Source organism: Macaca fascicularis, chromosome 7, assembly GCF_037993035.2.
Source record: "Macaca fascicularis isolate 582-1 chromosome 7, T2T-MFA8v1.1".
Classification (NCBI taxonomy): Eukaryota; Metazoa; Chordata; class Mammalia; order Primates; family Cercopithecidae; genus Macaca; species Macaca fascicularis.
The window spans coordinates 32,369,560-32,387,446 of NC_088381.1; the positions used below are offsets into that span (position 1 = coordinate 32,369,560).

Consider the following 17,887-nt stretch of genomic DNA (forward strand, 5'->3'; position numbering starts at 1 on the left):
TTAAGTTAGCTTACCTAAGCATAAATAAAACCAGTAACAATGGATATTTTTAACAATGCAAAAGGCATTTGATCCACATTTCATTAAAAAACACATTTAAAATACTCTTCTCAAAAGCATCCACAACAAACTATAATTATTACCATAAAATAAACTATTTTAAGGTATTTCTACAAATATTTATACATGAATTATTCCTTTCAGGTTAATTATTTCATTACGTGTAAAAGAAATTTTAAGTAACATTAATTCAATTAGCATAGTATTAATGTTTCTTCTCAGTGCCATTTCATTTCTTCCTTTTAGGAAGAAAAATAGTTGATTGGATTATAATCTCCTAAAAGCTGGTTTTAGAAAAGTTTCCTAAATGGAATTAAAAATTGTAAAATATAGATCAGAATTTGAAATCTGATCTTTTTTTATCCTAGTAAAGTAGTGGCTTATATTAACATCTGGGCATTGGTAACAATTGTTATATTTACCAGATTTCAGAAGACAGAAAATAAACTAGCAATTACTATTTTATTCACCTAAAGCTACTTATCCAGAAGATTTTTTGTTTTAATCTTTAATAAACATACTGGATGTTACAAAAACACAGATAAACAGATAAGGTTTTTTTCCCCCAAACAATTATGTACTGTCATGTAAAATTGCTTTAGTTAGAAAATTTTTTAAATTTCTTGGAATCTGGCAAAACATTCCAAATACAGAAATTTTAAAATTCTATTTCAGTTCAAACCATTTTAAATACTTTGGAAAGGCCAAATTACATAAAGAACTTTTGGCTAAGATCCAAGAGTTAAATTACTAATATAATAAAGTTGAATTGTCAAAAATGAAAAGGTAAATAGAAAATTGTGGGAAATGCCTAGCAATTTAAACCAAATTCAAAAATATTAAAACTTAGAATTCAATATTGTTGAGTGAGTGAGTTACATTTTAGAAGGCAGTATTAACTCGTGGCTCAAGAAAAATAGGGTGGAAACAAAATTCCATAGTTAAGGGTATATACAAATGCAAATGCCATTTATTTTTCCTCTGCTTTAAACATGCAGCATAATAGTTTTTATGAATGATCTTATCAATACATGTATTTTAGAGATACAGTTCCTCTATGATAATTTATAACAAGATCTTCACACTTTGATATGGGTATTTGTTTAATGTTTTAAATAAGCATTCTAAATTTTACTCTATTTCATAATGATTAAGAAGAGGAGAAAGCAAAATGATGATTTTGAAAATAGGAATAAAATACTGAGCTACAAAATAGAATAATATACCATTTAAAGGAAAAAGATACCAAGATAAAATCTTAAGAAATAGACTGTTACTCAAAGTTTGTTTTTATGTTGTAGAAAAGTTTTACAGCTTAAATCACTTCGGAAGATTTTTAAAAATACACATTTTGTACACTGGTAAAATAACAAATACAGTAAAAAACTATACATAGGGTTCTTCAGATTTACAAATATAAAATTTATGACTACAAAGTACTGCTAGCTAAGGACCAGGAAAATATATAAAACTGCTTGGTTATAACAATAAATTTTCTCCAAATATTTCATTAAGTTATTCTTGTATAAATTAATATTTACCAAGATCAAAGGAAACTTACCTTGCAAGAATTAGACAGTTCATTTGTGCAATCTCTGTTGCTGTCTCTTGATAAATTATCCACTTTACCTTCATTTCCAGATGCAAACTTTATGAGTAACTGAGATGGTCCCCCTTTAGAACAATTGTGCTTAAGGCTGGATAGACAGGAAATATTTGGATAAGCTCCTCCCAATGAAATACTTCTTTGTAAAATACCATGGTTTTTGTTCATCTGTGAATTTGGTCTTTCCAATTCTCCATTGATATTTATTTGATAATCTACGTTTTGGGAGGATGGCAAACATGCAGATGTCCTATGCGTGAGCTTAATATACTCTGAATCAGAATTAAGCTTAATTTCTGACATTTCTGGTTTACAATCACCATTTGTTGTTTCACAATCTAATGTAGTTGTTTTTTGTTGGGTGAAATGCACTGAAACACAAGAATATCCTTCAGATGACTTTTCACAGACAGTCTGTTTGGGAGTATTATTCGAAAGAACAATTTTCTTCTGTAACGAGCCCTTCCTGTGAAGCGGACGTATGTCTCTTACTTCTCCGGGGGTACAAATTGTTTTAGATAACCGAAGTCCATTGACAGCTGTTGAAAGAAATCCTTTAGCACCAGTGCCATCCTCATTATGTGCAATTTCACTAGGAGAAATAATAAACTGGTGTGAAGTTTGATAGGATCCTTTGCTCAGAGGAGTACATGGACTTGTTGGAGAAGTCGGTGGGGTATTTGAAGGACTCCTAGGAAAAATGACTAAGGAGGAGCAACGTTTTAGTGGAATTTTTGTGTTCCTGCTCACTGGCAATTTCATAATCTCTAATCCATGTTCCAAGTCATCCTGGACAAAAGGATCTGTACTTGTACTTCTCGAAAAAATTTCACATGGAGTAGTATTCCTGTTTGGCACAATTCCACTGGAGGTGCTGTCAGAAGGTAAGTTTCCACCCAAAAAAGTATCATCACTTGGTGGCAACGTATAACTACTACTGTCACTGATGACACTGTTAGTGTATGAACCTCCACTCGTGATACTTGCGCATGACCCGAAATCACTACCGTTGCTGCTGTAAGATCCATTATCACTGGTTGAAAAGTTACTAAGGCTACCACTACAAATGGCTGGACTGCTTACAAGGTTACCATCATTCACTGCATTCAATTCACTATCGACCACAGCACTGCTGTAAATACCATCCTTCAAGATACAAGTAAATGAAGCATCCTCACTATCAGCTAAGACATTGCTAGACTGAAGATATCCACCGTACCTTGTTGGCTGTAGTGAAATCTGTAGACAGCTGCTCTTTTTATTAACATTTTCAGATGAGGGAACAGACGATCTTTCTTGAGACTGAACGTTTTCCTTTATTAACGGAGCTAGTGCAGTCTGTCTGGGAGTCAGCTTCATTTGAACAACGTTAGACGCTGAAATCCGTGTTGGTCTCTTGAAGCACATGTGAACATGGCTATCCAAGTCATCTCCGGAGGTTTCTGACAAAGGGTAAGTATTGCTTCTTCTGGCTGCAAAGTGCAATCGTAAGCTTTGTGCCATTTGTTCTCATTTCCAAACATGTTAAGGGCTGAAAGTCATAACAAAGATCTCTGTCCGTAGACAGGCTAGAAGCAGCTGCACTGCATCAAAAGAAAAAATCATTTGTGGTGCCTAAAAGAGCTATTAAGTAGTAGTCTTTATCCTAAGTAAAACATTAGATACCAGATATCATAGGAAGAAAAAGACGACCCATTCCAGAGACTGACGTTTCCAAAATGTCTTGAATCGCTTGTAGTCAAAATGCCTTCACTTACAAAGCACTTGATTTCCAGCGACCTTTAAGCTGAGCTCAGCTGCAGCACACTGACTCAAACACAGCCAACCTTGTTTCAATTATACCTTCTCCAATTTGCATGAATGAGTAACACAAGAACAACAATCTTCTAACATTTCATGTTGAAACAGTATTTTTTCACCCCAGCTCTACTAAATGAACATTTAACTATGTGAATCGCAGTGCCTATACTTTCTCCAGCCAACTTTGACCACTAATATTTTTACCCATAGGTATAGAATTACAGGAAGTTGGTAGGAACGAAACCCCATGTAATTAAGTATCAAATCAAAGATTGAATTTCCAAATAGTAGTCATACTAGGAATCTAGTCAAGTTAGTTAATATAGGGACTGTTCATTTTTTTTTTTAATTTGTGAATTCAAACAGTTCTGTAAATTTGGAAATACCAAAACTTTAGGATGAATTAAAACTTTAGCACTACATCAAACAGATACATATTTTAGCTTCTAAAGTGCTAATTACATAAAAAGTGAAAGCTTAAGGACAGAACTACAAAATTAACCTAGTAATACCATTGCAAAACTGAAGCATAGGTTCGAGAAAAAAAGTTTAAGAGAAGCTGTCACTAAGCATTTTCTCCTGTAATTTTAAGGCCTTTTCCAGCCAAGTAGAACAGTCTTTAAATGATGCCATTTATATTTTGACTATTAAAACTCTGCCAAGAAATAGCCTAAGCAAACATTCCAATAAAAATATATGCAGATTAGAAAAAAGAAAACTATACCCCAAGATAGTTTGAACACATAGGATATTTTATTCCACTGTCTCTGCAATTCATTCACTTAACAGAGTGTTGTGGTAAGTAAAGAAGTCTAAAAAGGATTTAACACATCAAATAAACATATCTCAATGCCAATTCTGTTCTGAAAAACTCTAAGAGCTCTTTGCTGGCCCCTGCTGGTGCTTTGAAACAATCCATTTAGCTGTTTGATATCTATAAAGAAATACAAACCAAGCTGTACATTTCTTTATATAAACAAAGTACATACTTGTTTACATTTTTGAGAGCTAGCCCTGCCCTAGAGGTGGAATTACTCAGCAGTGCTGATAAAGCTTCCACAGTAGAGAACAGTGGACTGTTTGTCCTTTTAGAGGTTGTGATTTTGTATATATTTTTTCTGCTTTGTATTTATTTAACCTTTATTTTCAGTTTACTGGGTAATAAAAATTTAATATTTTAATTTCTCTCCCAAATGCCATAGACCAAGGTTGGTATTCTATTTGAAAGAAACAAATTTATTTTTAAATAATACTCTAGGGTATATTTAAACCCCTTACCTAAATTTTATAGCTGGAACTCCAGTAATAAATATATACTGGCTCATTCATAGGAAAGTAAAAGGTAAAATAGTTCCGTTGTTTATACCACATGCTACTACACCCAAGTTGTATTTTTCTAAGTAAGTTTTTTTTCCTAAGTAAAAGCAAATATGTAAAACATATACTTTGTTTTAAAAAAACTGCTTAAGATACATCTGTTTTCGATCAGAATTTTCTAAACAGATATTTAATCAATTAAGACACAACAAAATAGAATTATGGGAATTTATTGAATTATATTTGACTAGAATGAAACAGCATTGTGTTTTCAAATGTGTACAATAATTGGAAATTTAGTAATACAATTATGATGTTATTTTGGTTTTGTATAACCTATCTCCTTTAAGATTTTACAGACTTCAGTCAATATTCCCTTAACATCTTTTTCTTTTAAATAAGGAGGAGTCCTGTTTTACTCTGCCTTCAAATGACTTCAGCTTGCTTTCTGGGATTAAGTGTGGGGTCTAATAACTCAAAGAATGAATCCCTTCTAATAGGCTAATCAATGAGATCTAATTGTTCGTGCCTGTGGCCTACAACTTCCTGGAAATAAGAAAAGCTCCTCTGATTATTAACATATAAAATAATGAGCTCCAAGTATTTAGCCAGATAAATGTCTTCTCTTTGATAAGCTTCACTATAAGCATCAGTTCCATGTCCCCTAACTAGATTTTAACTTTCTGGAGGGCATGGACCGTAACTACACGGTTCTTCTGAGGCTCCTGAGCTTGTCCTGGGCACAAAGTAAGTACCAAGAGACACCAGAGAGAAGTCTGGATGGATAGATGGTGTCACCACAGGCACTCTGAATGTCTGACGCTTTCTTTCAGGGTTTTTGTTGTTGTTGCTGAAGTTGATCCAGCTGCCACTTTTAAAGAAATATCAAAAAGCGCTGCAGGTGGACAAGAAGGAATGACGTTTGAAAAATTTACAGAGAGGGTCTCAGCCAAGGAAAAGTAAGGTAAGAGAATCACATGCACTTCCTAGCACTCTAGTCTGAGTTGAAATTCTAGGGAGGCTGAACAGTTTGCACTGCTGGCTGAGGTCTGAACATAGGATCTATACTGCTATTACAGCAGTTGCATGGGAAATCGGGGAACTTGCTATAAAACGTAGTTCCTCAGTCCAGCAAATACCAAACAGGAGTGTTAACCCTAACCTTAAGAGTAGAAGAACCGGAGGGACACGGCAGCCCTCATCTGGAAAGAATCCATGCACGTCCTACATAGAATTGCATATTCTGGAGTGAAACAGATTGAAGCTAAGAGCCCCACATTCTGAGCTGTTGGTTACTGATCATCTACACGGAAAATAATGTAATTATCTACATGGTGTGGATAGGCTCTGGGTAATCTTAATCATTGACTGAACTTTGAAGGCCAAAGTCAGCTGCGGCGGTTAATTGTATGTATCAACTTCGATAGGTTATGGTACCCAGTAGTTTGGTCAAACACCAGTATAGACACTGCTATGAAGACACTTAGACATGATTAGCATTTACATCAGTAGACTCTGAGTACCGCACATTACCCTCCACAATGTGTGGGGGTCTTACCCAATCAGTCGAGGGCTTTGAGAGCAAACACAGGTTTTGTAAGAAGCAGCAATTCTGCCTCAAGACTACAATGTAGAATCCCTGCCTAAGTTCTCAGCTTCCTGGCCTGCCCCGCAGATTTCAGATTGCAGTCTTCACTATATACATACATCGTGTGGAAATATATGTATTCATATATTACACATAATTTCATATATAAAATGTATGAAAAATAAATAATACATAAAATATATACACAATCTATTGTTTCTGTTTCTCTGGAGAACCTTCATTAATACAACTGCTAAATGTGAGAAGCACAAGGTCTCCACCCAGAATATAGGCAGCTCCTAAAACCGGTGGCTGAATGTGTACAGGTGTATGTCTTAGACCGGTGACACAGTACTAACTTTTGCATTGGTGGGTAGAATTTTTTTAAGGCACATCATTCAGAAATGTTCTGTCATTATTGCCACCACCACTACTACCATCACCATAATGAAACGACTATATTTTAAAACCCTCAAGTCTTAAAATTGGCTGGAAAACAATGATATAAGCCTACTCTTTCTTGAAAGCAAATATCACTTATATTGCAAACGTTTTCCAGATGACTAAAGTTGTTTCTGCTCAATATTATACTTGTGTTTTTCACCCTCCATTTTCAAAGAGAAATTGCTAGGAGAACGGTACATTTTAAATTTAGTTGTGAGTGCCTCAGCAGAATAAAGATGGAATGACATTTATAATAACATAGATCACTTGTTGCTATACAATCAGGTATGTTACTCCACCAATGGCTATAGTTTCTATAACATCTCAAGTCATCTCTATACCTCCCTTACCTGCTGAGACTAGCAACAAATCAGCGGACTAGAATGACACACACCACCCTGTTCTAATTATCTTGGCTCTTTGTTTTGCTAGTAAACCAAGTTTCTCGAGAAAAGCTGTATTTCCCATGCATAGAAGAGCATCTAACACAGTAGATAAACTAAATGGTATATCTTAGCTAACACAAAATATACCATATCAGACAGCTACAAATGTGTAAGTCCATGAATGTTAAATAACACTTTATATGTGTATCATGATAAAGAATTTTCCAAGTATTTTCATAGTCACTGTCTCATTTTATCCTCACAACATGCTTATGAGATAGGCAGGGCAAATACTGTTGTCCTCATTTTTCAAATGTGAGAAGGTATTTTTAGAAGTCCTGAATAATTTGTTTAGGGTTACAAGCTAATGCCCCCAAAGAAATGCAGGATTATGATAGAATTTCTTAGTCCTTAGTGTGGGGATCTATAACAACTTTTTTTTCCCCCCAAAATGGAGTCTCACTCTGTTGTCCTGGCTGGAATGCAGCGGCGTGATCTCAGCTCACTGCAACCTCCACCTCCTGGGCTCAAGCAATTCTCATGCCTCAGCCTCCAGAGTAGCCGGGACTACAGGTGTGCACCATCACGCCTGGCTAATTTTTGTATTTTTAGTAGAGACAGGGTTTCACCATGTTGGCCAGGCTGGTGTCAAACTCCTGACCCCAGGAACATCTCCTGATCCGCCCGCCTCAGCCTCCCAAAGTGCTGGGATTACAGGCGTTACAGTATCTTGATTAATGTATTTTGTTTTTTTTCCTTTAGTTAAAAGTTTTAAAAATTTTATTTGTCCTATTTATCCATCTATAAATATCCAACTGTTAATATCAAAAGCAATGCTTTTTTCTTCCAACCTATCATGACGCACTTTATAGTATTATATACACAGTAAACGCTCAAGGAATGTTAATTTGCTGATCAGTGTTTGACAAACAGCCGTTCTGGCCATTAAGAAAGAGTCACACCAATACTAAAGTTACTAGCAAAACAGACCAGACCACATCTGTGTGGAAAGCACAGATGTGAGCTGTCCCTCCTTGTAGACAACATGCAAATAACGCAAATAAAATAGTTCACCAATAATACACCCAATGATAAGGCAGAATTCACATCGGTATCAGTGGCAACAGGAAAAATAACAGTAATACCATGATCTGGCAATTCAACTCTAAAACGTATCTCTTAGAGATACACTCAGACATGTACATACGGAGACATAGAAATGTTTATCAGTTGGTAAGAGCAACATACTGGAAATAACACTAATAACACTAATATTAAGGAGGTTAAATACACAAATTATAGCATTATGATATTTTCAGAGTATAGAAAATTATGCATCATTGAAAGGTGTCATCACAGATCTCACAAATACAACGTTAAGCAAAAAAGCATATCAGAGGAATGCCTACAGAGATATACTATTTTTATAAATTAAAAAATATGCAAAATAAACAAGGTAGATTTTTGTTTTTTGGAGATAGAGTTTTGCTCTTGTCACCTAGGCTGGAGTGCAATGGTGTGATCTTGGCTCACTGCAACCTCCGCCTCCTGGGTTCGAGCAAGTCTCCCACCTCAGCCTCCCGAGTAGCTGGGACTACAAGTGCCCACCATCACGCCCGACTAATTTTTGTATTTTTAGTAGAGACAGAGTTTCACCATGTTGGCCAGCCTAGTCTTGAACTCCTGACCTCAGGTGATCCACCTGCCTCGGCCTCCCAAAGTGCTGGGATTACAGGCATGAGCACACATGCCTGGCCAACAACAATGTCTTTTTTAGGGATACACACACACACACACACACACACACACACACATATATATGTATATGTATATATGTGTATATATGTGATAAAAGTATTTTAAAAAGCAAAGAATGGCAAACACAAAATTGAGGACAGTGGCTACTAGTGGAGGAAGAAAAGGAGATGCTACTAAGGAGGGATCTAGGGAGGGTTTCAAAGATTTTGGTAATGTTCTAGTTCTTAAGCTGAGTAATGTGTATGTATATACATATTTGTCTTATTTAAAATATTTATATTATGTGGGCTTTTTTGTATGTATATTTCATGATTTAAAAACAAAACACACACAAGACTCCACCAATATGAAGTTTAATTTGTTTCCATCTAGAAGGGACCAGCCTGGCCAACATGGTGAAACCCCATCTCTACTAAAAATACAAAAATAAGCTGGGCAAGGAGGCGGGTGCCTGTAATCCCAGTTACTTAGAAGGCTGAGGCAGGAGAATTGCTGGAACCCGGGAAGCAGAGGTTGCAGTGACCTGAGATTGCGCCACTGCACTCCAGCCTAGGCAACAGAGTGCGACTCTGTCAAAAATAAATAATAATAAATAAAGGAAAACAGATCTATAGAGACAGACGGGAGAAGAAAGGAAAACATTCTATATTCTTTTAAAAAAAGCAAAAACACAGAAAACAAATAGCTCCGTAACTAACCATATTCGATAATCAAATCAGCAACATCTGTCACTCAGCCTTAAAAATTACACTGCCAGGCTGGGCATGGCAGCTCACGCCTGTAATCCCAGCACTTTGGGAGGCAGAGGCAGGTGGATCACGAGGTCAGGAGATCAGGACCCTCCTGGCCAACATGGTGAAACCCCATCTCTACTAAAATACAAAAAAATTAGCCAGGTGTGGTGGCATGCGCCTGTGGTCCCAGCTACTAGGGAGGATGAGGCAGGGGAATTGCATGAACCCTGGAGGCGGAGGTTGCAGTGAGCTGAGACTAAGCCACTGTGCTCCCGCCTGGCAACAGAGAGAGACTCCAACTCAAAAAAAAAAAAATTAGATTGCCAGCCAGTGACAGTCTTCTTCGGCAGCAATAATGTACTTTTGCTTACTATGATGTTTATTAAAGATTTCATTGGCAATATCTTTAGTTGCTAGTATAATTATCATTTCTTGAGGGCAAAAAACATGAATGTAGTTTAACACTAAAAACAGACTTTTTTTTTTTAAAAAAGCTAGTTTCTTTGTTAGCTAAAAAAGGAACAAAACTGTTTAATTTTTCTGGTGCTTGTAACTGATAAGCTTTGTACACATAACACTGTTTGTATACTTACCTGTTCAAATCTTACAGGTTTAAAATATAAATATAAGCTGCTAAGAAGAGGGTTTGAGATTGGATCCTCAGAGACAACATTAGGAAAAGAATAGGACTTTAAGATAGTCTTTAGGAATTCAGAAATCAGGACAATCATTTTGTAAAAAGAACATCAGGTTTAACTTTGCTTTTTGCTTCTGTAAGAGCTGGCCATCCTTGAGAAAACTTTATTTGCTCATTCCTTATCAGTGTAAAAAGGACAGATTTCCTCTGTAGAAGAGTGGGGGTGAGAGAGTGGATAGGATGTCCATTGGATATGGGTAACCCTAAGAAAGGCCACTGTAGTGAGGAGGCGCAACTGAAGGATACTCCGGGCGAAGGTTCCCAGTGCCATGGACTCGGAACCAGGGATCATGGACGAGTGAGAGGGAAGGCAGGACAAAGAGGTTGATTTTCTGTCCTCTCCTGTCACAAGAGGTCTTCAGTAAGACCTTATGATATGTCGGCAATCAGAAGAGGTGCTTGGGAGGAGAATGGAAAGGGAGCGAGTAGCACCAGGAGGAAGAAAACAAATTCTATCTCCCCCACCATTTTGCGCAGAGTCTCCATAACCACCCACAACCCGTCTCTCAAATCCCAGATTGCCTACCCACTTCCCCTGGCTGCTCTCCTGAAACGTACCCTTACTTCATATTTCACACAAGCACAATATAACTTACCAATCGATTTTCATCAAACACTTCAAAAAGAAGCCGGTGCTGCTGAGGATGAACCTAAGTAGGAAAAACACAATCTTTATTTAAAAACAAGTAAACATCAACCCACCGACACTGAGAAATAAATGCTTAAAGATGCTGCCATTTGATCGAGTGCAGTGGCTCATGCCTGTAATCCCAGCACTCCGGGAGGCCGAGGTGGGTGGATCACCTGAGGTCAGGAGTTTGAGACCAGCCTGGCCAACATGGTGAAACCCCGTCTCTACTAAAAATACAAAAATGAGCCACGTGTGGTGGCATGTGCCTGTAGTCCCAGCTACTTGGGAGGCTGAGGCAGGAGAATCACTTCAACCTGGGAGATGGTGATGGCAGTGAGCCAAGATTGTGCCATTGCATACCAGCCTGGGTGACACAGAGAGACTCCATCTCCAGAAAAACAAAACAAAACAAAACAAACAAAAATATGTTGCCATTTGCTAATTCCTATGATTTGGAATGTATTTTAAATTACATGAAGTAAGAGCAGACTAGTCATGTGTCACTCATTTTCTAGTAGTTTCACAACAACAAAGTGAATTTGGTTATTTTTCAGATTTTTCTAATAGAACGAAAGGAAGTAAAAGAAAATTTCAAAAGATTACTTAAATGTTTGCAAACGCTTAAAAATACAGACTAGATTTTGACATCTTATGATCAGTTTTATTTACTTGCTTTTTATTTATCAGTGTAGAGCGACCCAAAGTGGACATTTATTTTTCAGAAACTAGTGTTGTGAATCCTTTTATTATTGACTTAATAAAATCACATGTTGCTTTTACTATATAAAGTACATAGCAGTCAAAAGTATACACTGAGTTTTCACTTAAGGTTTAAATTTTGTAAAATTTACAAGCAATATTTTATTTCTCAAAGCCAATGCTTTCGTTCTTGTAGGAATGTTTCAATATCAAAATAAAAATCTATGTGACATCAAACAGAAAGGCAATCTTTAATACCTTTTTTGTACCAGAGTTTAAAATGAAGAAGCATATTCATATTTATGTTGATTTTTCCCCTACAATACATATATTATATTGAACATTGTGGTATCTTAAAACATTGGTGTACATGTCAAAAGTACTGGTAGAAAAAAGTCCTATACTTGTGACAAAGATTTCTAGATACCTAACTCAGTGTCTACTTTTCCTTCTGAGAACATAACCCTAGTTTTACCTACAGCCACATTCCCAGGCTCACCACACTGGATACCTCTTGAGGAAATCATTAATTTTTGAAAACTGAAGTACAACATATATTTAGTGAAGTATAAAGTATACTAATGTTGGGATGAAGAAGAAAAAAGTATACTAATCTTAACTATACAGCTTGATAACCTTTTACATATGTATACTGTATCATATACAATATGCATATGTAAAAATACATATACATACTGTGTATGTATATGATACATATGTATAGATATTAAACCCAGATAAAGATATTGAATAATCTGTTCTATTTTATATATATTTTTTGTGAATGGTGCTCTCTGGAATTCTTTAACATGGAGACCCTGAATATGCCTATCTAGAAATTTATCCCTTGTACCTAGGGGCAACCAATGAAGCCATCCTAGTGCCAGTCACTCCTTGGGAGAGCTTTTCAGAGGTGGCTGATTCAGCTGGGAGAGATGTCCCTTTTGCCCCTTGCATTTATCTTTCCTGTCTGAAATGTGGTTAGGATAGCTGGCACTCCTGCAGCCATATTGTGACCATGGAGTAACTGAGGATAGACATGCCAAACATAAGGCTAGACATCATGGGGATGGAAAAATAGTGTTCAGACGGCTAGATGTGCTGGTTCACACCTGTAATCCCAGCACTCCCAGGCTGAGGCGGGAGGATCACTTGAGCCCAGGAGTTGGAGACCAGCCTGGGTATCATAGGGAGACCATCTCTACAAAAATAACAAAAATTAGCTGGATGTCATGGCACGTGCCTATAGTCCCAGCTACTAGGGAGGCTGAGGCAGGATAATCGTTTGAACCTGGGAGGCGGAGGTTGCAGCGAGCCGAGATCGCACCACTGCACTCTAGCCTGGAAAACAGAGTGCAAACCTGTCCCTCCCTCCCCACACACAAAAAAGGGTGGGCACGATGGCTCATGCCTGTAATCCCAGCACTTCAGGAGGCCAAGGCAGGCAGATCACTTGAGTTCAGGAGTCTGTAACCAGGCTGGCCAACAGGGCGAAACCCTGTCTCTACTAAAAACACAAAAATTAGCTGGGTGTGGTGGCAGACACCTGTAATCCCAGCTAGTTGGGAGGCTGAGGCAGGAGAATCACTTGAACCTGGGGCACAGAGGTTGCAGTGAGCCAAGATCGTGCCACTGCACTGTCCAGCCTGGGCATCAGAGTGAGACTACGTCTCAAAAAACGAAAAGGAAAGACAAAATAGTGTAAGACAATCTTTTTTCAAAGAAGATGTAGAAGAACTTTTGAGGAGATGCAACTGAGCTGAGACTTGAAAGATGGGAAGAATTTAAAGGTATAGAGAACATGCACGGCAAAGTCACATGAGAAAAGGCAGCACGGGGACAGAATGAGCATGTTCTAAGGAAATGAGACTGACAATTTTTTTTTTTTTTTTAGATAGAGTCTCACTCTGTCACCCAGGCTGGAGTGCAGTGGCGCGATCACAGCTCAGTGCAACCACACTCAAGCAATCCTCCCACCTCAGCCTCCTGAGGGTCTATAGGCACGCACTACCACGCTCGGCTAATTCTTAAATTATTTTTGTAGAGACAAGGTCTCACTGTGTTGCCTAGGCTGATCCTGAACTCCTGGCCTCAAGTGATCCTCCCGTCATGGCCTCGCAAGAATATTTCTGTATTAGAGACTGGCAAGAAAATTTTGGTTAGTTAGGGTAGAGCCAGGGTGGGGACACTGACATCCAGAAGAAGAGTTAAGACTTGATTGGTAGGGGGACCAAAGCAGTTTTAAAAGGAGACATGACATAATTTAGGTCACATCTGAAGATTATTTTGTCAGTGATGCACAAAATGAACTGGGCTGGAGACAGACCCTGGTGTCTATAGGAGCTGGAGCCCTAGTAACTCAGGCATGGAGTCAGTAGAGCTTTGCTCAGGATGGCCCCAGTGGGAATAGGGAGGGAGACAGGGCTATAGAAACCATTTTGAGGAAAAACCTCCGAAGTATCAACGTCTATCAAAATACCTAGCAGACACTGCCGATGTTTAATGAATATTGCTAAGAAACTAACCTGCTGTCCTGGTTCAGGCTGTAATTAATAGCTCGTAACAGGATTCACTACCTCAACTATCTTTTTTTCCCCTCCTCACTCTGTTGCCCTGGCTAGAGTATAGTAGTGCAATCTCAACTCACTGCAACCTCCGTCTCCTGGGTTCAAGCGATTCTCCTGCCTCGACCTCCCAAGTAGCTGGGAATACAGGGGCGTGCCACCAGGCCTGGCTAATTTTTTGTAATTTTTTTTTTTTTAGTAGAGACAGGGTTTCACCATGTTGGCCAGGCTGGTCTCGAACCCCTGACCTCAGGTGATCCACCCACCTCAGCCTCCCAAAGTGCTGGGATTACAGGCATGAGCCATCAGGCCTGGCCTATCCTATCTTATCTGTCTCTGGAAGACATTTAGGCCATCTTTACACCCTACTTAAAAGTTGTCCCCAGTGGTCTAAATAACAAAATCCAAATGCCTGAGTATGGAATGATCCTTCATGATCTGAGTCCGATTTGCCTTTCTGGCCTTGTGTCCTATAAATGTCCCCCTGCCCAACCAAATATATATCTACCCCATACTGTAATCGCACTGGAAACTCACTACTAACTGCTTCTTGCATTTTCTGATTTGTACTTCTGTGCAAGTTAAGGTCTATCCACTTGCAACACCTTCTCCACTCTACACGTCTACATTGTGCTTATCATTCAAGCCCAGCTCAAATGCCAACCTCTCCCTAGAGCCTGACCTCCCCATTCACTACTACTCCTGTTTTCAAAGTAGTTGATCAGACTTACTGCATTTTTTCTTTTTATTAAAGTTAATTGGGCATATGTGTGATATCTCCCTGCCGAATTATAAACACCACAAATGACTTATTCGTGTTGCTTTTTGTATTTCAGAAGCACATAATAAATGTAAAAATACAGTTTAAAATGTGTAGTGAGAATACTAAGTAAAAATTAGCAATCTGAACATAAACACTTATCTTCTCTCTTGGGAGATTCTATTTAAATCGTAGGCAATAGTTTGTAAAAGACATAAAACCATTACAGCAAAGAAGATGACAGGGCCATCAGCAGCTGAGCAATTTCAACAGTTACCTAGCAGACTGATGAAGCGGGGATGGAAGTGATGATGGATGGCAGAGGAAGCTGAAAACCACCAAAAGAACAGAGTGTCAAAGCAAAAGGGGCAACTACCCTAATGACAGAATGTCTCAAATACCACCTTTGCCTCTGGATGGTACATGTACACACACGCATGGGCACGTGTGCACATACACCCTCTTATTAGAGATCTTCTCTTTATGTCTATTTTCAGGAGGAGATTTAATGAAAATATAAGCATCAGATTTTTTTCCTTTTTAAAAAAAATTTATTTTAGTTTTGGGAGTACATGTACAAGTTGGTTCTATAGATAAACTGTGTGTTGTGGGGGTTTGTTGTACATATTATTTCATCGCCCAGGTAGTAAGCACAGTGCCCAACAGGTAGCTTTTCTATCCTCACCCTCCTCCTGTCCTCTACCGTCAAGCAGGCCCCGGTGTCTATGGTTCCCTTCTTTGTATCCACGCATACTCATGTTTAACTTCCGTTTATAAGTGAGAACATGTAGTGGTTGGTTTTCTGTTCCTATAAGCATCAGTTTTAATATACAAAATATAAATGGTAACTAAAAATGTAACATGTAATAGTTAAACGTTTATGCATTTTACCTAGAGAAACAACAGATGATTTTTCTATTTTATCACTGTTAAGTATGACTAGATTACCAGGGATCACGAACGTACAAATTAGAAAAACTGTCCTCAAAGGAAAAAGAGGTAATTTAGGAAACAAAAGAAAAGAGTTTTAAAAACTATAAGGAGTATCCTTAGAAACATTTAGGAATGTCTTGCATCCATAAAACAAAAACAAGATACTAAAAAAGGGAACTGGAAAACAAAAAAGAGGTGCTGGAATGAAAAATGACTGTTGAATTAAAATAGAAGTACTTTAAGAAAAATTTGTGGAAATCTCCCCAAAGGTAAAATAAAAAGCTAAGTTTAAGGGAAATGAGTGAAAATAAAAAAGAGGATTTTTGAATAGATTCAGTGAAAGAATTAACCCCTAATGCCCTAAAAAAGAGGTTGGGCAAATTATGGCTTGTGTGCTAAATCCAGCCAGCAATCTACTTTTTAATTTAATGGCTCACAAGAAAAGAATATTTTTTATATTTTTAAATGGTTACATTTCAGATAGATATATAAACACCTATAACCATAACCTTGATTTTGCCTCCCAACCTACAACACCCAAAATATTTTACTATCTGGCCCTTTAAGAAAAAGTCCACTGACCCTTGTCCTAGACAATCACTGTATGTTATCTATTAACTTCTCTCATGTATCTAGAATGGTACTTGTTAAGCTGAGCCTTGGAAGATGTGAGAAAATAGTTACTCAAACCATTTTCTGATTCTGTGGTTCACAGGAGGAATTCTGATTGAGAAGAACAGAAAATCACTCTAGGTGACCTTCCACTCAACTAGCTGGAATCCCCAAATGGTAGTACAAACAGAGGGAAGAAAATCATTAAAGAAATTATTCACACAATGTCCAGAGTTGAAGAGAAACAGTATTCATTAGACTGAAATGCTTACTGATATGGTTTGGCTGTGTCCCTACCCAAATCTCACAGGAATTGTAATAATCCACACGTGTCAAGGACAGGGCCAGGTGGAGATAATTGAATCACTGGGGTGGTTTCCCCCATACCGCTCTCCTGGTAATGAATAAGTCTCACGAGATCTGATGGTTTTAAAAATGGGAGTTCCCCCGCACACACTCTTGCCTGCTACCATGTGTGATATGCCTTTGCTTCTCCTTTGCCTTCTGCCGTGATTGTGAGGCCTCCCCAGCCATGTGGAACTGTGAGTCCATTAAACCTCTTTCCTTTATAAATTATCCAGTCTTGGGTATGTCTTTACTAGCAGCATCAGAATGGACTAATCCATTCACCAGAGGCCTAACACAATGGATTTTAAAAACTGTACATACAAGGCATATCACTGTAAAATTTTAAAACACTGGTATAAAATAATTATTAAAAATTTTCACAGAAAGAGAAGGAAAGGAGATAAAAGGAACAAGTATCATATCTTTCAACAGAAATACAAAATACAATTGTAAAAGATGATAAAGCAATGTCTTCAAATTTCTGAGGAAAAATTATGCTTACGCAAGAATCCTATGAATGGCCAAACATAAGTTGGCTATTTATTCATCTATCATAGTTGGAAATCGACTTGGAACATGCATGCATGAGCTTTTTAATAATATGGGAAATATGATCAGAGTAACAAACAGAAACAGTTAAAAAGTGGGTAGCAGGAACAGGAGGGAGGACAGAGCACTAGAATTTGCTGTTTTTCATTACAAGCCCTTTTATACTATCTCATTTTAAAACTATGTGCAAATTCTTTCAAAAGATTTTTTTAAATTTATTAAAGATAGAAGTAAAACTATAATCACAAAAAACAGTTTACAACATGATATTTTAAGAAAAGGTAAAAGCAGAAAAAAAAATATCAGCGATAGACTTACTGAAAAAAAGGGTAACTATATTAGTCTATAATTGCATAAAACAACAGAGGAAAAAAGTTGCCAAAAGAGTATCCAATTTTCCA

General features: G+C 37.6%; 1 protein-coding gene and 1 long non-coding RNA gene across 4 annotated transcripts in view; one reads left to right on the forward strand and one right to left on the reverse strand.

The window, feature by feature from the left end:
* NEDD4 (NEDD4 E3 ubiquitin protein ligase) overlaps positions 1–17,887 on the reverse strand; it is a 166,619-nt gene that overhangs the window by 86,934 nt on the left and 61,798 nt on the right. For 2 of the 3 annotated variants that reach the window (XM_005559624.5, XM_005559623.5), the window contains exon 1: positions 1,622–4,327. In XM_005559624.5, coding sequence (XP_005559681.3) covers positions 1,622–3,169 — 1,548 coding nt within the window. In that variant the 5' untranslated portion in view covers positions 3,170–4,327. Of the gene's footprint in view, positions 1–1,621; positions 4,328–10,986; positions 11,041–17,887 lie in introns of those variants that run through there. The other variant, XM_005559626.5, reaches the window with a different exon arrangement.
* LOC135971803 (uncharacterized) lies at positions 2,620–17,162 on the forward strand. The gene is made up of 3 exons (XR_010588069.2): positions 2,620–3,118; positions 5,617–5,747; positions 16,693–17,162. It is a non-coding gene; the product is annotated as an uncharacterized lncRNA (long non-coding RNA).